Source organism: Peromyscus californicus, unplaced genomic scaffold (genome assembly GCF_007827085.1).
Source record: "Peromyscus californicus insignis strain IS unplaced genomic scaffold, ASM782708v3 Scaffold_4__1_contigs__length_199733344, whole genome shotgun sequence".
NCBI classification, from domain to species: domain Eukaryota; kingdom Metazoa; phylum Chordata; class Mammalia; order Rodentia; family Cricetidae; genus Peromyscus; species Peromyscus californicus.
Genome location: NW_026294562.1, coordinates 59,552,305 through 59,570,943, shown reverse-complemented (window position 1 = coordinate 59,570,943; position 18,639 = coordinate 59,552,305). Strand labels below are relative to the sequence as shown.

General features: G+C 47.8%; 1 protein-coding gene across 4 annotated transcripts in view; it reads right to left on the bottom strand.

Moving 5' to 3' along the window:
• Cars1 (cysteinyl-tRNA synthetase 1) overlaps positions 1–11,138 on the bottom strand; it is a 59,845-nt gene extending 48,707 nt beyond the window's left edge. For 2 of the 4 annotated variants that reach the window (XR_008223179.1, XM_052762986.1), the window contains exons 1-2: positions 11,008–11,124; positions 2,854–3,102 (exon numbers count right to left, since the gene is read on the bottom strand). Coding sequence is in view for 2 of the 4 variants with exons in the window: in XM_052762986.1 (XP_052618946.1) it covers positions 2,854–3,102; positions 11,008–11,032 (274 nt within the window). In the remaining 2 variants the exon portion in view is untranslated. Of the gene's footprint in view, positions 1–120; positions 142–2,853; positions 3,103–11,007 lie in introns of those variants that run through there. The other 2 variants (XM_052762987.1, XM_052762988.1) reach the window with 2 other exon arrangements.
• Between the last annotated feature and the right edge of the window lie 7,501 nt (positions 11,139–18,639).

Sequence of the window (18,639 nt, the reverse complement as noted above, 5' to 3'; positions counted from 1 at the left end):
ACCATGTGATCATCCACAGCCTGCTCCTGTGCTCTGTGGGGGCATACCTGCCTTCCTCCTTAGCCCTGCCAAGAGCCTAACACACCTTTGTAAGGTGCCCAGTCCATCAGCCCCCCTCACCTCTGCTGAGCAGGTGGAAGGTCTTGAGCTGACCTGGTCCCAGTCTTCCCTCACATGGATACTTCTCTTGCCTCCAGCCACCTCTAACTTCTATGAGCAATTGCCTACAGGTAACACCACATCTGAGCCTGTCAATCTGTTGAGTCCACTTCGAGAGTCACAGAGAAATTTGTTCAGGGTACAGGCCATTTCCAGGCTCCAATCCTTGCCCAGATCACACTAGACAGAATGAAAGGCATTGGTAACTAACAGGCTAAAGATAAAGGGGAGGACTTCCCACTGTATCGGGGCCTATGAGGGAGACGACAGCGGTTAGCTGCAAGCAGGAACTCCTTCCTCCAGGTGAGTTCGGGATCCAGTCACAGGTGGCCACAGACTAGGGTGGAGGAAAACCCCAAACCGTTCATCAGACACCAAATTTAGCCTCAGCCCAAAGTGACATCCTTATGGGAAAGTCTCACTCTGTGATGTGATGAAGGATTTGGTGTCACTGTCCTTGCTTGTAAAACCCAGAGGTGACACCAAAAATGGAAGTCCTGATGCATTCTCACAGGAATAACATTGCCAAGGGCTACTTCACTGAGGGCTGAAGGTGAGTCCCTGTAAAATTTGGGCCACATTCAGCGGTCAGCTCTCACTCCACACATACACATGGAAACAGTTCCACTCCAGGCCAGGCACCACGGTGGCATGTTCATAATGTTGAAAGTGTCACTGACCCAACAGGCAGCTCTGCAGTACCGACAGCTACACTGTGAAAATGGGATGCAAGAGGCTGGAGGTCCAAAGATGGAAAAGCTGCTGGGAAGCAACAGACTGCCCCAGGAGAGTGAGGTAATGCAGACAGCTTAAGCCCCAGCTGTGGCCACCTGCCCAGGAGGGAGCACTCAGAACCTGAACCTTCCTACTGTGCCTTGGCTTCCAGCAGACCCTTTCCTCAGTGACAGCATGTCTGCTTCCTCCAGAAGAGCTGGGAGAATTAAGGGGCCAAATTGGCTGAGCCCCAGTTCCAGGTGAGAGCTCCCAAGCAAGCTCAAAGCCCTGGGATGGAGTGGGTCTCTAAGGTGAATCATAGAGGGTGACAAGGTGACAAGATGGGAGAAAGGAGGCGGGGGGCTGGTGGGAAAAGGGCTGGCTCCTCTGGAAGGGAACCATGAAGGCTAAGAACATATGAATTTTCCATGTCTGACAGGGTCCTTTGTTGCTAAGGCCTCAGGCTTGAGAAGGGGAGGCTGGTGAAGGCAAGATATGGCTGTTTAATGCATAGAGCAGTAAGCAGAAGGAATGGTGGGCTGTCCTGGGGAGCAGCACTTGAAGTGGGGAGGTGTTCTCACTTGGAGACCATACTTTAGAGACATCAGGACAGGGAGAACTCCAGTCCTCACAGCCACATGGAGGCAGACAGAGCTACTATTAATCCAGAAGCATGCTGTGGACACCAGACTCTGGAGCCTAGGCCTGACAAAAGCCAGGTAGCCCAGCTCCACCCTGCTTTCCCCTCCAGCCAAGCTTCCGAACATTTTGCTTAAGGGACATTTGACATGTTAATGTTCTTCACAGGCTTGCAAGGTCCTGATGGCCTCATAGGCAGCTGTGGTACTGGAGGAAGCAGGATAATCCTGTTAGTGCTGTCCTTGGTCTATCCTCCATACAAAAGCATCCCTCAGAGAAGCCTCAGGGGATAGTGGCTGACTGTAGTAGGAGACCCTCTCTTCATGGTCACGAGGCCCCTGAGAAGTAATGCTCTGCTGTGTCCACTGGCACGGACAGTGGTGTGCCTGTTCAGTTCTTCCTAGGACCATAAAGGAAGCGTAGATGGGTGGCTGCTGAAGCCAGGACCAGGTCCCTGATCTCATTCCTACCGCCACAACTTGGAATTGGGGCATAGTGTTCAGACAATCTGACTCCTTGAGCTTTTTGGAGAAAACAAAAAATGCTACATATGACACCTGGGACACAGTGCCACACACAAGGACAGCAGATGTCCAGGGAAGACCACTTATGTTGCCACATCCCCCACCTAGGCTGGAGTACGGTGTTTACTTAGGATAATCCAGAAAAATCAAGACCCTAGCAAACCCTTCCACATGTTCCAAGTTCCCCACCCCAAGTCTGCAAAGCCTCAAGGAGACCACAGCAGGGACTACCGTAAGTCAGCACTCAGCCCTCTCCACCTAAAGGAGAAGGGTATTAGAGCCATGAGAAACTGGAGGGAGCACCCACAGAAGGGAACATTTCCATATGGTCAGATCAAGGTGAGAAACCATTTGGGTCCCAAACCAGAGCCTCCCCAGTAGTGCCTCCCTATCCTAACAACTGTGCCCAGCAGCACCCACAGGCATGGCTGACTTCATTTTAAACCACAGACAGGAGACCTATGTCTGGTTTTTGAAAGGTTCAACGTCAATGAATACAGCACTAATATTCAGTGACATTGCACCTGAAGAGAAACAAATGTAACCTATGGGACTAAAGACAAGAACAAAGAGCCACTATGAGCAAAACAATAACTGAACCCCCAGACAGGCCCTCAGCAGCATGCAGTGTGGCCCCAAAGTGGTCCCTGACCACGGTGGCTCTGAGCTCTACCATTCTGGGTACATAACTTCACTCTACCAGACCCTGCAAGCACACTTGATTGAAATATGGAGGTGAGTCTCCAGTAGGATACCCACTGTCCTGTAGCACCTTATGCCCTTGACCTTGGAGCAGAGGTTCACTGCTGTTACTCACTTGTTTGGAGCCTGCAGGGCTCGCCTCTGCCTTGGGGGCCACCCAGGAGCGCTTCTATGTGTCTGAACCACCGAACCACGTGGAAGAACCTTGAGTCATCGGGAGGGGCTGAGAGCTGCCTGAACACGTCCACATCTGCCTGGGACAGGGAGTACCCCTGGACATAGCTACGCGTGCTGAGGTGTTGGTCCAGGGCCTGCACCCTGGCTGCCTCGTCACTAATGCTCAGAATGGACCTGTAGTCGGCAGCTGCAAAGACAGAGGGCATAGGACATCAGGCCAGATGGCAGGCAATACATGACACCAGACAGGCAGGAAAGCAGGCAGAAGGGCACATGATGTCAGGCAAGTGGGTAGGAGAGATGCAACATCAGGCAGGCAGGTAGAGAGCATGGGACCGAAAAAGGAAGAGGTCACAGAATGCCAGGCATGCGCACAGAAAGCTGCCCAGCAACAAGAGCCAGAGAGTTGTGTGTGTCAAAGCCCTTTCCTGAATGTCAGATATCCACAAGAGGAAGGACCACAGGGTGGGCACGCAGAGCAGTGGCTGGCAGGAGGAGGAAGGCAAGGTGCAGGGAAACAGGTCAGATTCCCTCCTGGAACTTACGGAAAGGTTTCACATGTATATTGCAGTGGTCTACAGTGTCGTGAGTGCTCTAAACGCCAGAGATTGTGTACTTTAAAATGGCTAACTTTGGGTCAGACATGGTGGTGTACACCTTTAATGCCAGCAGAGGCAGAGGCAGACGGATCTCTGGCAGATGTAGTTCAGTGGCAGAGCACTCACTTAGCCAGTACAAGGCTCTTGATTTGATGCCCAGCACCGCAAAATAAACAAATTCATTAATGAAATGGCTACTTTTATGCTATGCAGAGAGAGGATAGCAGCTGCACAGCCCTCAGCACATGTCATCAGCATGCGTAAGCCTACAGATACTGGAACAAACATGGCTTCCAGGAGCAAGATACCACATCCCCAGGTTGTCCAAGCCTACTCAAGAGTGCTCAGGGCTGCCAGAAGGAACTGCTCTGAGGCCACTTGACCCCTTCACTGGGGCTCCTGCTACAAATGGTACAACAGTCATGACTCCCACCACCCACAACCCTGAGGGAGTGTAGAACTCCAGGGTAAGGTTCTGCATGGGCTACCAGGGGGGACAGAAATCTAAACTCTTATCATGGCTGGATATTTACATCATACCCAGGCTATTATGTCAACTTGGTGTAAGCTAGTCATTTGGGAAAAGGGAACCTCAGTTGGGAACATTCCACCACCAGACCTGCCTATGAACAAGCTTGTGGTACAGTCTCTGATTTAGTGGTTGAGAGCCAGTCCATCATGGTGGTGCCACCCCTGGGCAGGTGGCCCTGGGGTGTGTAAGAAAGCAAGCTGAGCAGTCAGCAGGTGAGAGACCTGCTTGCAGGCTGCACCACCACTACCACCACCCACTGAATTCTGTTCCCCCAAGGCCCACTCTGCCGCCCAACCCCACCCTTAATACAAAGAGGGAGCTTAGTCCTACCTCAACTTAATATGCCATGCTTTGTTGACACCCATAGGAGGCCTGCCTCATTCAGAACAGAAACAGAAGAGTGAATGGGGGGGGGGGAAGGGGGAGGGGAATGGAGGGGATGGGAGGAGAGGAGGGAGGGGAAACTGCAGTCAAGATGTAAAATAAATGAAAAAATTTTAATAAAAAGAAAGAAAGAGCCGGGCGGTGGTGGCGCACGCCTTTAATCCCAGCACTCGGGAGGCAGAGGCCGGCGGATCTCTGTGAGTTCGAGGCCAGCCTGGGCTACCAAGTGAGTCCCAGGAAAGGCGCAAAGCTACACAGAGAAACCCTGTCTCGAAAAACCAAAAAAAAAAAAAAAAAAAAAAAAAAAAAAGAAAGAAAGAAAGCTGAGCAAGCCATAAAGCAGTACCCCTCCATGGCCTCTGCATCAGCAACTGCCTCCCGGTTTCTACCGTGTTTTGAGTTCCTGCCCTGACTTCCCTCAGCAATACAGAGTTTCTTCCCCTAAGTGGCTTTGGTCACGGTATTTCATCAGAACAATAGGAACCCTAAGACATACTGCACGCCCTGCATCTTTTTCCACCTGAGCCACTAGCCCTCTTGTTCCCTTTAAATAGCAAATATCCTCTGCTAGATAGGACCGGAACGGTGCTCCCAGGGCCTGCCCCTGTGGTGGCAGTCAGTGGGGAAGACATTTCACCATTTTACCAGATGTCTGGCTGCATGATTCTCTGAATGGAGAGGTTAGGATCAGGCACTGCCCCCAGGCCCTGCCTCCCTATGCTGGGGCAGAGCAAATAGGTAGCACCAGACGGAGCCTGGCCCCAGCGCAAGAACAAGCAGCATCCAAGTCTGACTGTCCCATGGATTTCATTTGCTGAGGGAACTAAAGGAAAGGCCTAGGCTCATCCCTCACAGACACCTTCCTACTCTGACAGATGGCTCAGGTGGGCAAGGACACGCTGGTGACCTCTCACTCTGCCAAACCCCAGAAAGCTCCCCAGGCCACTACTGCCAGGAGTGACAACTCATGGACCATCCCACACCTCTCTGGGCCTGCGCCTCTCTCCTCTAACCCATCCTTCCCCTCCTACACCTGGCACACACTGACTAGCCCAGACCAAGCCCACCACTCCTGCACCAGACAACAGAGTGTAAGCAGGGAGATGTGTTCCTTCCCAAGTGATTGGAGCTTCATGGGGCAGAGAGGTCCAGAGAATGAAACACGAAGCTACAGCAGCATTGCCATGCCAGGCCCAGGATAGAAGCCTCCTCCAAATCTCTAAGTGGACACTGCTAGACAGAGGCTCTCCGGACATTCCTGACAGAGACCTGATGAGCACCGACGGGTCCCCACCTGCCTTGCTTCCTCTCAAACGCACAGAGCCACCTTTTCAGGGGACTCAAAATTAGCCAAGGCTCTATGCGGCCACAGGAGCCCAAAGTTTCACCATCCCCTTCAGACCAGTCCAAACCATGTCCCTTTCCAGAGCATCCCACCCACCAGCACCTGGACCCAGATCCCTCACCACAGTTCCCTGCACAGCAGTGTGGGCCCAGCTTCCCTCTCACCTGCAGATCTAACAAACCAGGCCTGCAGTCCAGCATGGCCTTCCCTGCTGAGAAGGGGAGTCTATCTTTGTTTCCCACAAATCTTGCCTCACCAGGATCATAGGCCAGGCCTCACGCTGGCCCAGGAATGGCACCTGAGGCTCTTTTGGGAGGTATATGCACCTCCAGGCATGGCCAAGCCCCTCACTTCCTTCACCACTTCGGTGCCCGCTGCCAGGGCACTCACCCTTTCTCCCTGTGCACCGCCCCTCCCCATTGCCTGCTGCTCTCCAGGTGCTTTGCTCACCACGGTACCTCAGCATCCAGAACTCAGTCTGGACGTTTTCAGCCATTTGGCAAAGCTGTGAGGGCAGGACTGGCAGGGAGCTGGCGCTTTAGCTATAGCTTTGGAATCACTGTGCCTTTCTCAGGAAGGACCCCAACACAGAGCCAGCATTGGCTGGAGACTACTACCCAAAGACACAGGGATCCAAGAACAAGAAAGGCACTTTTCACTCAGACCTGCCAACTGCCAAGTAACACCAAGCAACAGACAGACCCTGTCCCTGCAAAGGTGTCAGGGAGAGCTGGGGACTCCCAAGGGCCAGTTCTTCCAGCTCATGCCCAGTTTCAGTTTCCTTCCATTCCTCAAGCATGTAGCTCTCAGGACCCAGCTGCGGTCTTTGAAAAACAGCGCCTTGTTCCAGGCCCTCAGCCACAGGGGAAGGAGCTAGATGTGTGCCTACTGCTCTCGTCACTGCCTCCATGCCACTTGGGTGACATTAACAGGATATCTCTTCCCAGATGAAGAGGCTCCACAGGGAGGAAGGCGGCCCCTGCCTAACAGTCCCTGAGCACCACTGAGTCATGCCCAGGGATACCCCAAACGTTCACGCCCCCCTTGTGTGTGTCACTTCTGTTTTCTACTCTAGGCCCCCACCAAGTCCCCTGCTGAGTAAAGCCCCCACACTGCCCTGACCACTGCAATGCTTTAGAGTGTCGGAAAATAGCACAGGGAAGGAACAGGCTGCAGGACACTCTGGGAGATGGGCCTAGCCTGCAGGCTGAGCACCTGCCCTCTTCAGGCTGAACCACTTACCACCACCCACCTTGTAAAGCCTTAGTGCGCCAAGTGCAATTACACTTACAGAATGCTTTACAAACCTCTGGCAAAAAGCCAGCTCCCCCTGCTTGCTGTCATTACTGTAATTGCTCCTGCATTATGATGATGACTGTAATCACTGAAGAACTCCAGAGGCTCCCTGGAGGAATGTGCCAGACCACAGGATCCCAAAGGCTCTGTGTAGAGCAGTCCGGACCACTGTGAGGGAACAAAGTCTAGCCAGGTGAGCAGGGTAACTGAGAATGTGTGAGGTGGTCCTTCTGGTAATGGTGGCTGTGCAGACATTCCTGGAGGAAATGTCTAGAACAGGTCAGCTTTCTCAGGGGAGCTGGTGGAACCATCTCCAGCTGTTCATTGCCTGGCAACAGAATTCCTCCCAGGTCCACTCTGCAAACTTGGCCTCACCAGGAGCCTTCACACACCATGTCCAAACTACTCTGCCTCTACAGGACAGGTCACTGCCAGGCAGATCTGCAGCTCATCCCCTGAACACACAAAGAGCAGAGCCCTATGACGGCAGGACTGTCCCAAAGGCAGATAATAACTGACACAGCGTATGGAGTCTTTGCCAGTCACAGAGTTGTGCTAGTACTCAGCACAGTGAAGAAGCCACCTCACTTCAAATGACCCACAGTCCTAACATGTGGAAGGGCAGCCGGGCAGCATCCAGCCTGGCTCCTCCCACTAGCATTCACCCCTGTCTCTGTCCCCTTTCCTGAGTTCTCCCAGGTATACTGGAAGAAAGCACTCCTGGAGCAGCTCCCTAAGCTCACAGGGGTAAGCCTCCACTTGACATCACACCCACCGTCAGTTGCTCCTGACCCTCTCTGCCTGTTACCGCCACTATCGCTGAGGGCCCCTCAAAGCCCTCACCTGGCAGATGTCCCAACAACAGCCATACCTGCAGACTGCTCCCTCCCAGCAAAAGCACCCCTCAGCCTTCTCTAGCTGCTCTTGCTTCTCCTATCCCAATGCTCCCTATGGGGTTCCCACCCACTACTGCTGCCAGGAGCTGCTGCTCAAGACACCAGAAAACGCTCACTATTCACCAGAGGCTACTGTCATAAACAACATCCTGGGAACATGAGGGCACAGATGAGCAAGTATCTGTAGCTTTCAAATGGGTCCATTTTGCTCTGCTCTTCTACTTTCCCATACCTGGCAACTGGAGCCAACCTGACCTCTCTAAGAGAATCTGCAAGAGTCACTTCAATGGGAACTGGAGTCCCTGCACCGAGGGATACCTGGCCCTGTCTCTGGTTGTGGTAACAGAGACTCAACCACTTCACCTTGATGGTCGTCGGGGTGCTCATCTGCACAGGAAGGAACACAAAGAATACAGGCACTGTTACAGCTATGCTGGGACTTTTCTGAGACAAGCTCCGTATCATGGCATGATCATGAAGACTGTATGGTTAAAGTATGGGAAAAATCAGGTGTCTGAGATGAGCTCCCTGCCCATTCTGCCCCGTGGTACTACCAAGAGCTTGGGCCATTCTCTGAGGAAACACGAAGGAAAAAGCACTTGCTCAAATGCTCCCAAGCCACAACTAAAGACCATCTCTGTATTGTGTGTTTTCAGTTCCTTAGTGGTATTATGTTGTTTGGAGACAGGATCTCATGTAGTCAAACCTGATCTCAAACTGGTGATCCTCCTGCCTCATCTCCTAGAGTGTAAGAATTACTGGTATGCACCTACACACAGTTTTGTTGGATTTGTTGCAAGTGGCTATCCCCCCACCCCCCAGTTTCTTTTTTATTTCTTTTTTGTTTGTTGGACATAAGGTTTCACTATGTATCCCTGACTGGCCTACAACTTGCTATGTAGACCAGGCTGGTCTTGAATTCCCAGAGATCCTTTTACTTCTGCCTCTAAAGCACTAGAATTATGAATGACAGGCGCATGCCACCACACCCACTACCACTATTCCTTGACCTTCAAGGAGGCTCTGCCTCTTGGATCATCTTCCCTAAGGACTTGTGCATCTCCCTTACGATCTCTGTGGAGATCTTATTTCTAATCTCTTGTTTCTAATTTGGGGTTCATGGTTCCAGAGGACTAGATTCCATAACCATCGTGGCGGGGAGCATGGCAGCAGGCAGGCAGGCATGGCACTGGAGCAGTAGCTGAGAGCTCACATCTGGAGACACAAGCAAGAGGCAGTGATGCCTAATAGGGGATGGCAGAGGCTTTTTGAAACTTCAAAACCCACCCCCAGTGACACATCTTCCAATAAGACTACCTCTTAATTCTTCCCCAGCATTCAAATATATGAGCCCATAGGAGCCGTTCTCATTCAAACCACACCATACATACATTTTTATTTAAAAGCCAACGAGGAAGCTGGATGTGGTGTCACAATACCTGTCATCCCTGCACAAGAAATGAAGGTAGGAGGATCATTTATCGAGATCAAGGCCAGCCTGGGCTATATAAAACCCGGTCTTAAACAAACAAACAAACAAACAAACAAACAAATAAATGCCGAAGAGTCTCATTTTTGACAGACCTGGTTCTTACACACCAGGCACTGTTCCAAGTCCTTCCTACAAACTCATTCAATGCCTACACTACCCTCTGAGACAGGAACCACTTCCCTGTTGTTGTGAGTATACGCACAGCTGTGATCCCAGACCTGTTGAGCAGCTCAGGGTAGAGCTGCTGGCCATGGTGCTGTGTTACAGGAGTCTAGGTGGACTTCTAAGATCTGCTCTGAGTGGTGGAAACAGCTGGAATCTAGGCACGACAGTGGAGTGGAATGCTGGAATATGAAGGTAGGTAGCACCGTCACTAGGCATAGGCTGAGCAGCCATGTCATCTGGGTGCCCCACATCACTGGGTACTCAGGTGGTCAGAACCACCTGCCTAGAATCCAGCAAGGCCATAGGAACAACAGAGACTAAAATCTACACCAAGTATTCTGCCTTTGAAGTCTTGCTTCTGACCTTTCAGGATCTGGGCCACAGCCTGTTCTTTCTAGAACCCACTTGCTAAAAACACAATGAGAAAAGACACTACTCTTCAGAGATTTGCCAAGGCCCAGGTCCTTGGGCCACCCCTTGGGTGACATAAGTGACTGCCTCTTGAAGGAGCCTCCCAGTTGGCAATAAAGTAGACAGTGATGCTCTGACTGGACAGGTCCCTGTGGTGACTGCTGGCCACACTGGCGATTAAAGTCTTCATAAAGCCCCAAACTCTTTCATGTGTGTGTACACGGAGCCCTTGCTTCCTCTGCCCTACTTCCCTAAGTACCAACCTCAGGTGCCCTTCCGCCCACCTGCTTGGGCAGAAGACCAAAACAATCTTTGGGCCTCTGCCTCATCCCCAAAGTCCAACTAGGACAGGAGGGTAGGGGGGTGATATCTCATCCAGGCACCAGCTGGAGACAGGCTATTTGATACAGGATCATCTCCGAGTGTCCAAGGACACCTTAGCCTTAACCCTTCAAGAAATTGAAGCTGAGGAATGGATGGACTTATAGAACAGGAGTCAGGTCCCCACCAAGCAGGTACTCTAGCTTCAGGGAGTCATGGCAGCCACTCCCCAGGTCCTGTGGCTTGCCACTGTCCACTGAGATCCTGGCTATCCTCAGAGCTTTGGTCTGGTACTGCCCACTTGGGTCATGGCTGCTTCCACAGTCTTACCCCTGTCACCTGTCACCCCAGGACCTGTCACCCCAGAGCCCTGGGCTGGCCACTACCCACTTGAGTCCCAGTCAACCCCAGATCCCTGGTTCACCACTGCCCACTCCAGCCCATGCCAAATCCAGGTCCCTAGCCTGCCACCGCTCATTTGGGCCACCACTGTTCCCAGAGCCCTGCCCTGCCACTGCCCATTTGAGCCACGGCTATCCTCAGATCCCTAGTCTGGGCACTGCTTCCTTGGGCCATTGCTGTCCCCACAGCCCCAGCATGGCGCTGCCTACTCGGGTCATGCTAGCCCCACAGTCATCCCGTACAACTCACCCTGCTCCGCGGAGGAACCTGCCATCTCTGGGAATCCCGAGCCGCGGCTGCCGCCACAAACTATTTCCAGAATCTGATGCAACAGAGGCGCCGGAAGTCCCGCCCCATCAGTCGTCTTCCGGGCACGTCCCGTAGCTAGGCAACCGTGGCTCTGACGCCGGCGTGAGGCATGATGGGAGAATACTCCGCAGCTGCTGTGATTCCTGGCTCAGGGACACCGGAGAGGTTAAGAGAGTGAGAAAGCACTGGCCCGGGCCACAGCAGGAAGAGGGTTGAGAGCGGCGGGGCGAGGGACTGGGAGGAGCGAGGAGCTAGGAAGAGGGCGGGGTGAAGTGAGTGCAAGGAAAGGGGCGGGGCAAGGAACCTAGAGAGTGGAAGGGAGGGGAGAGGACGACGTCATTCTCTCAGACTGAGACGCCTTAAAAGACCACAAGCGTGGGAACAGGCCCCTCCCTGTTACACACTCTCCCAAATCCATTTCCTTCCTCTGTATATAATGTCGCCTCCCAAGACTCCCCACCAGAGGGAGGGAGGTTGTAAGAAGAAATGAGAAGTACTATTTTAAAAATATAGCCAGGAAAAAAAAAAAATTGCTAGGCATCGGACCTGGAGAGATGGCTCAGAAGAGCACTGACTGCTCTTCCAGAGGACCTGGGTTCAATTCCCAGCACCCACATGGCAGCTCACATCTGTCTGTAAACTCTCGTTCCAGGAGATCCGACACCTTCACATAGACATATATGCAGGCAAACACCAATGCACAAAAAATAAAAATGAATTATATATAAAAGTATCGTGTACAATAAATAGATGCCAGTTAAAAAACAAACAAGCCCGAAAAACAGCCAACTACATAGTGAGACCCTATCTCAAAATTAAAAAAAAAATTCTGTTTTTTTTCTTCGAGACACGATTTCTCCGTGTAACCCTGGCTGTCCCGGATTTCTAGCATTCACATGACTGCTCACAACCGGTTGTGACTCCAGATCCAGGCCATCTTACACCCTCTTCTGGCCTTCGTGGGTGGCTTTGCATGTATGCAGTACAAAAAACATACGTGCAGGCAAAACAAAACAAAATATACAAATAAAATAAAATAAATAAATCTAAAAAACACCCATATGTATCTGGCAACCGTGCCCTTAATCCTAGCAACTCAGGAGGGAGAAGCAGGTGGTTCTCAATGAATTCCAGGCCAGCCATGGCTACAAAATGCGACCCTGTCTAATATAAATGAATGAATGAATGAATGAATGAATGAATAAACTTATATTTTATATAATATATTAAATTGACCAGAACATATATTGCTAAATTCTACAACTTTCTCAGAAAATGTCATATCTTTAGTACCAGTACTTTATTTTCAGGTTTTTTTTGGGGGGATTTTGTTTATTTTTATTTTATGCATATAGATGTTTTGCTGGCATGTATTTCTGTGCAGTGCCCCAAGGAGGCCAGAAGAGGGCGACAGACCCTCATTAACTGGAACTGGAGGTACCAGTGGTTGTGAGCTGCCATGTGGGTGCTGGGAACCAAACCCAGATTGACTGGAAGAACAGCCAGGCTCTTAACTGCTGAGCTATTTTTCCAGCCTTGTAGTACCAGAACATTCAAAAGTAAAGCCCAGAGCAGGATGGTGGCATATGCTTGAAATCCTAGCACTTGGGAAACTGAGGAAGGAGGATTGGCACAAACTTGAGGGCAGCCTGGGCTACATAGTTCCTGGCTAGCATAGGCTAAGAATGGGACTCTGTATTAAGAATTAAAAAAAGGGGGGTGGCTGGAGAGATGGTTCAGCAGTTAAGAACATTGGCTGCTCTTCCAGAGGTCCTGGGTTCAATTCCCAGCACCCAAATGGCAATTCACAAAACAAAACAAAAACAAAAAATCAAAACAACAAAAAAAAACCCCTCTAGTTCCAGGGGAATTTGACATCTTCATACAGATACATTCAGGCAAAACACCAATCAATGCTCATAAAATAAAAATAAATTATTAAAAAAAGAATTTAAAAAAACCTACCCCACCAAAAATAACTTGACTTTTGCCAGGGAAAATGGTGGTGAACACCTGTAATCCCAGAGATAGAAGCAGAAGGCTTAGGAATTTCTCTGTTTTAAGTGAATTCGATGCCAGATGGGACTACATGAAACGCTGTCTAAAAAAAAAATTACTAAAATTATCAAGGCATATGTTATTAAATTATACAACTTTGGGTGGAAGGATATCATGTGTATAATACTGCAAGAAACATTAAATATTATTCTTTTCTGTCAAACAGTGTAAAACTAAAACTTTTGTTTAGGACAAGGAATTCCAATCTTTTTTATCTCCCCACCTTGTTACAAACCTTTATGCAAACGTTTTAAGCCCCTCCACACACTCACACACCTAGTCCCAGTTGCGTTCTTGGGATGTAAGTGAATTAAGTAGCTGATTCCTGACCAATTTCCTTAGCACCTTTAAAAAAAATTGTTTTAGATTTATTTTGTGTGTATGAATGTTTTGCCTGAATGTGTGTATGTATACCATACGTATGTCTGGTACTGCAGAGGTCAGAAGAGGGTATCAGATCCCTTGGATGGGATATTTATGAACATGTTTATGTGGGTGTTGGGAATTGAATTGAGGTCCTCTGCAAGAACAACAAGCACTCTTAACCTCTCAACCACTGAGGCCCTATAGACCCAGCTTTACACCTTAAAAAAACCCAGACCATGGGAAAAAGACACAGTCACCACCTATGTTAGGATACAAACCAAGTGAACGGCTTGTCCCCATGTGCCTGCTGTTCTGCCTTTGTGTGTCATCATGAACAGTAGTAAAATTCTGTCCTGTCAAGACACTTTCAATGGAGTGGTGGTCTCTTTCTTTTCAAGCCTGAACTTATTTCTATCAATACCAATAATTTTAAAAGTTTAAGGCATGGAGCTGCAGGTGGAGTCCCACACCTGTAACCCCAGCACTTTAAAGGTTGAGGCAGGAGGATGACACATACAGTCTGTAAAGCTTTCATCAAGGGCAAACCTAAATCCAAGGGCAATTTGTGATTCAGTTAATTCTGTTAAAAATCACCAAGGGAAGCCTTGGTGTTCACAAGTCTTGGCAGCAGGGCAATCTGATATCAGAAAGGAAATGCCTTTAGCTGTACCTTTTGGGGAAGGTACGCTGTTATGATTTATAATGCCGGGGGCCCCCAAGGGTATCCCACGAGTGCAGGGAAACATGCTGGCATGCTGGGCAGATGCATTGGTGGGCTGGCTGGGCGACCCACTCCATGCAGGCACAGCGGCCGGGGTGGCCGGTAATAAACAACCCAGACGATGCATCCATGTGGAAAGTTTATTGTAATAAAGAGATAAAGAGGCAGAGAGACAGAAAGAGGGAGACAGAGAGAGAGAGGAAGGGAGAGAAGGGGGTGTGTACACCTTATGGGAGGAAAAGTGGAAGGAGAGAGAAAGGGATGGAGGTTTTCCTTAAGAACAGGCTTCTATGTCAGGATGCAGGGTGGACCAGTCCATGGAGACAGTCCATGAGACGGAACTCCCTTGCAGCTAGGAAAGCCTAGAATCATCCTTGAGGTGCCTCTGTGTCTTGATTCCATGGACTCTCGTGAACATGAACCCATAACCAATAGACAGCATATTGGCATGCCAACGTCTGGCTTAAAGCAGAACAGAGGATCACATGGAACTCGAAGGACAGAGGATCCGGACATCTTAAGGACAGGAGGAAGTCACTCTCAGGGTAAGAGGACTCCAGGATTGGCAGGGTCGTGGGAAACTTCCCATCTCAGGAGCAACGGTACGTGCAGTTATTAAAATGCTTGTTAAGCCGAGCGGTGGTGGCACACCCCTTTAATCCCTCCACTCGGGAGGCAGAGCCAGGCGGATCTCTGTGAGTTCGAGGCCAGCCTGGTCTACAGAGTGAGATCCAGGACAGGCACCAAAACTACACGGAGAAACTCTGTCTCAGGGAAAAAAATGCCTGTTAAAAGGACGTGGAGTGAAAGTGAAGGAAAAACAGCTTCCAGAGCTTCTGGTATTAACAAGACGGCATTGCCATGGGTTTCAGGCAATTTCTCATGTCCAGTTGAAACTGACGGTATGGAAGTAAGTGTTGAGAGCTTTGAGAGCTCGTCATAAAGGAGAGCCCATACAGTTAAAAATTCAGTCTTTATGTAATTTAACTTCAAATGCTCTGGAGCCGCTACAGAGTGAGGAGCCACTTAAAACTCGATCTGAGGTAGAACAGGGAAGTAAAAAGGAGCACGCTTTGGCTAGAAATTGTCAGTCAGCAGAGGAGAATGTTCCTTCACAGGAAGATAAGAGTGCTATCTCGGAGGAAAATGGAAGTAAGGAGAGCCAAGACACTGGAGATGACTCTCCTCCTCATTCTTTAGACGAAACAGATTTAGAAATAAGACTGAAAGGTTAACTGCACGTTTAAAAATACAAGAGCTCCAGAGACAATGAACAAAAAAGGAAAAAGGAAACCAGTAGAGAAAAGGGAAATAAAAGAGGAAATCTTCCCAATAGAGAAGAGGGAAGGAAAGGAAATACATTTCCTGATGGAAAAGAGAGAAATGCTTAATCAAGAAAAAAGGATTTTCCCAGTAAAAAGTGGGTAATATTGAATCAAGGCCTAAAAATTAAAAGGCCCCATAAATGAAAATATAAGGAACAAAACAAAAAATAAAGGAAAGAAAAAAGCCTCTTCCTAGTAAAAACAGAAGAAGAAAAAAACGGCTCTTTCTGATATAAGGAATTGAGGATAGCTGAAACTCAGCGCTCTTTCAGAGAGCAGTCTGCCAGCACAGAGCTGCAACTTCTGAATTACACAGAATGATAGCAGACAGCCTCACTGCTGCGGCCTGAGCCAGCACAGCTGGCCAAGAGCTTAGAATTTTGTTGTCTGTTTTCTTAAATTTTATATTTCCCTCACAGTGGGAATAACTCAATATTAAAGATCTCTTTGTGGGAGATGTATTTTATTTTTCCCTAATAGTGGGGATAACTCATTATCAATGGTCCCTTCATGGGAGAAAGAAAAAATTTTAAACAAACCCAACTTCTAATAAAAAAAAAAAATTTCGGTCAGGTTAGAAGGTAATAAGTTAATGCTGTTTGAATTTTCAGAGGTATTAGTCATTCATTGTTTAAAGGATGTTGTCTTCTCTTGGCTGTCTAATGTTTAAATGAATGTTTAATTTTCATAGTAAATGAACTAAAAACAAAATTCATGATTTTAAACTATATTATTGGGTATGCTTGTGTCTGTTTATTCTGGCTGAAAATTTGGCTCAGCTCTTCAAGTTCCTTTCTAGAAATTCTTGGTTAAATTCTGTGTAAATGTAACACTTGAAACAGATTGGGTTGTTAGTTTATTAGATAGTGTGGTTACTAAGGTTAAAGCTCATAAAAAATGATCTTCTACTGATAAAGAGCTTACAAAAGTTATTTTTCCACTAAATAAATTATAGGTAAATTGTTTGTTCCACACTGTTAATAATTGGCAAGTTGCATTAATATGTTACTTGGGATTTTTAAAAAAAAGGATCCTCCATTTAAAATGATTTTTATGAAGATACTCCATATTATTGGCTAAAGTTACCTCTTTTGTGTGTGTGTGTGTGTGTGTGTGTGTGTGTGTGTGTGTGTGTGTGTGTGTGGTTTTTAGAGACAGGGTTTCTCTGTGTAGCTTTGCGCCTTTCCTGGAACTCACTTGGTAGCCCAGGCTGGCCTCAAACTCACAGAGATCCGCCTGGCTCTGCCTCCCGCATGCTGGGATTAAAGGCATGAGCCACCACTGCCCGGCAAGTTACCCCTTATAATCCTATAGAGATTGTTTATTCTTAATGCTTCTATAGGTGACTTATGGGATACATTCACCCTATATAAGAGAGGTTTTGAGTCATTGGGCTACTCAGAATAGAGTTATTCCACTGTATTGGAAGAACCTCATGGCAGCTATACTAGAAGCTAGCCCTCAGCTACAATGGCTCACTTGGTGAAGAGAGGAAGCAGCAGCCATGGAACAGTGTAATTAGACTAGAGGAGTAAATATAATAAGGAACCAATTGTTAGGAGACGGTCAATATGCTGATTTACAAAGATAAGTACAGTTTGATGATGCTACTGTAGTGCAGTGTCTTGTAGTGGCTTTAAGGGCCTGGGATAAGATTGAGGAGCCAGAGAAAAGATCTATCTACTCCACAAAAATCACACAAAGTACAGAAGAAGTCTATACTGATTTTTTTTTTTTTTTGCAAAGAATAACTTCAGCAGTGCATAGAGCAGTAGCTGATCCTGCTGTTAGAAAGGTTTTAATTGAGTCTTTGGCTTTTGAGAATGCTAATACTGAATGTCAAAAGGCCATAAGACCCTTAAAAGCTCAGGGAGCTCCTTTAGAGGAATGGATTAAAGCTACTGCTGATATTAGATCCACAGACTATAATGCTAATATAATTGGCCAAGCTTTAGCTTATGGTCTTAGATCTCAGAATACAAGATGCTTTAACTGTGGAAAATTGAGACATTTAAGGAAAGATTGTTATTGTTCTGTTACTAAAAATGATACCTCTTTGGAGAATAATCATAATAAGAAGCCTGTAGGAGATGTGGGAAAGTTAAACATTAGACTAACATCAGAAAATTTGACAAAGGGCTTAGCTCAGGGACTCAGGAACAAACAACACAAATTACCAGTTTCTTGTCAACAATGGAATGGCTCATCAACAAAGCTATCAGGGGAACATGGGCTCAGCATTGGAGATTTAATGCATGCTACTTCAGGGAGCACTGCTTTAGAATTAGCAATGGGCAAACATCTTATGTTATCTCTACAAATTCCTTGTTATAAGATACCCACTGGGGTGTATGGTCCCCTTCCCCAAGGAACAGTAGGAATAATTTTGGGAAGGAGCAGTTTAACATTCCAAGGATTTATTGTACACCCAAGAATTATAGATGAAGATTACCAAGGAGAAATTAAAATTTTGGCATATGTAAAAAGGACTATGTAAATAGAAGCTGATGATAGAATTGTTCAATTGTTATTGCTCCCATATTTTAAAGGCAAAGCAGCTCCCATATGTAGAACAGGAGGTTTTGGAAGTGGGGGGGGGGGAGGCCTAAATTAAAAGTAAAACTAAATGGGATTGAGATTGAAGGATTATTGGATTCTGGTGCAGATATATCCACAATTTCATAAGAATCCTGGGATCCCAACTGGCCTTTACAAGAAGTCTCCACTCAATTTGTAGGCATTGGAACCTTATCTCAAATAAAACAAAGTGTCAAGTGGATTAAATACATAGGGCCTGAAAGACAAATAGGGATGTTAAAGCCTTAAGTGTGTAGCTGATGTAACCATGAATTTATGGGGGAGAGATTTGTTACAACAATGGGGAGTTCAAATTAATATTCCTGCAATTTCAGAAACAGCTCATAAAATGATGTTTAAAATGGGATATAGTCCTAGAATGAGCATTAGGAAGATTTATAAGGGAAAACCACAGACTATGCAGGTTGTACAAAAGCAAGATAGGACAGGAATTAGCTATTCAAATTTGGAGTAGGAGTCACTGCCAGTAACCCAACTGCCTTTTAAATGGCTAACTAAGAAGCC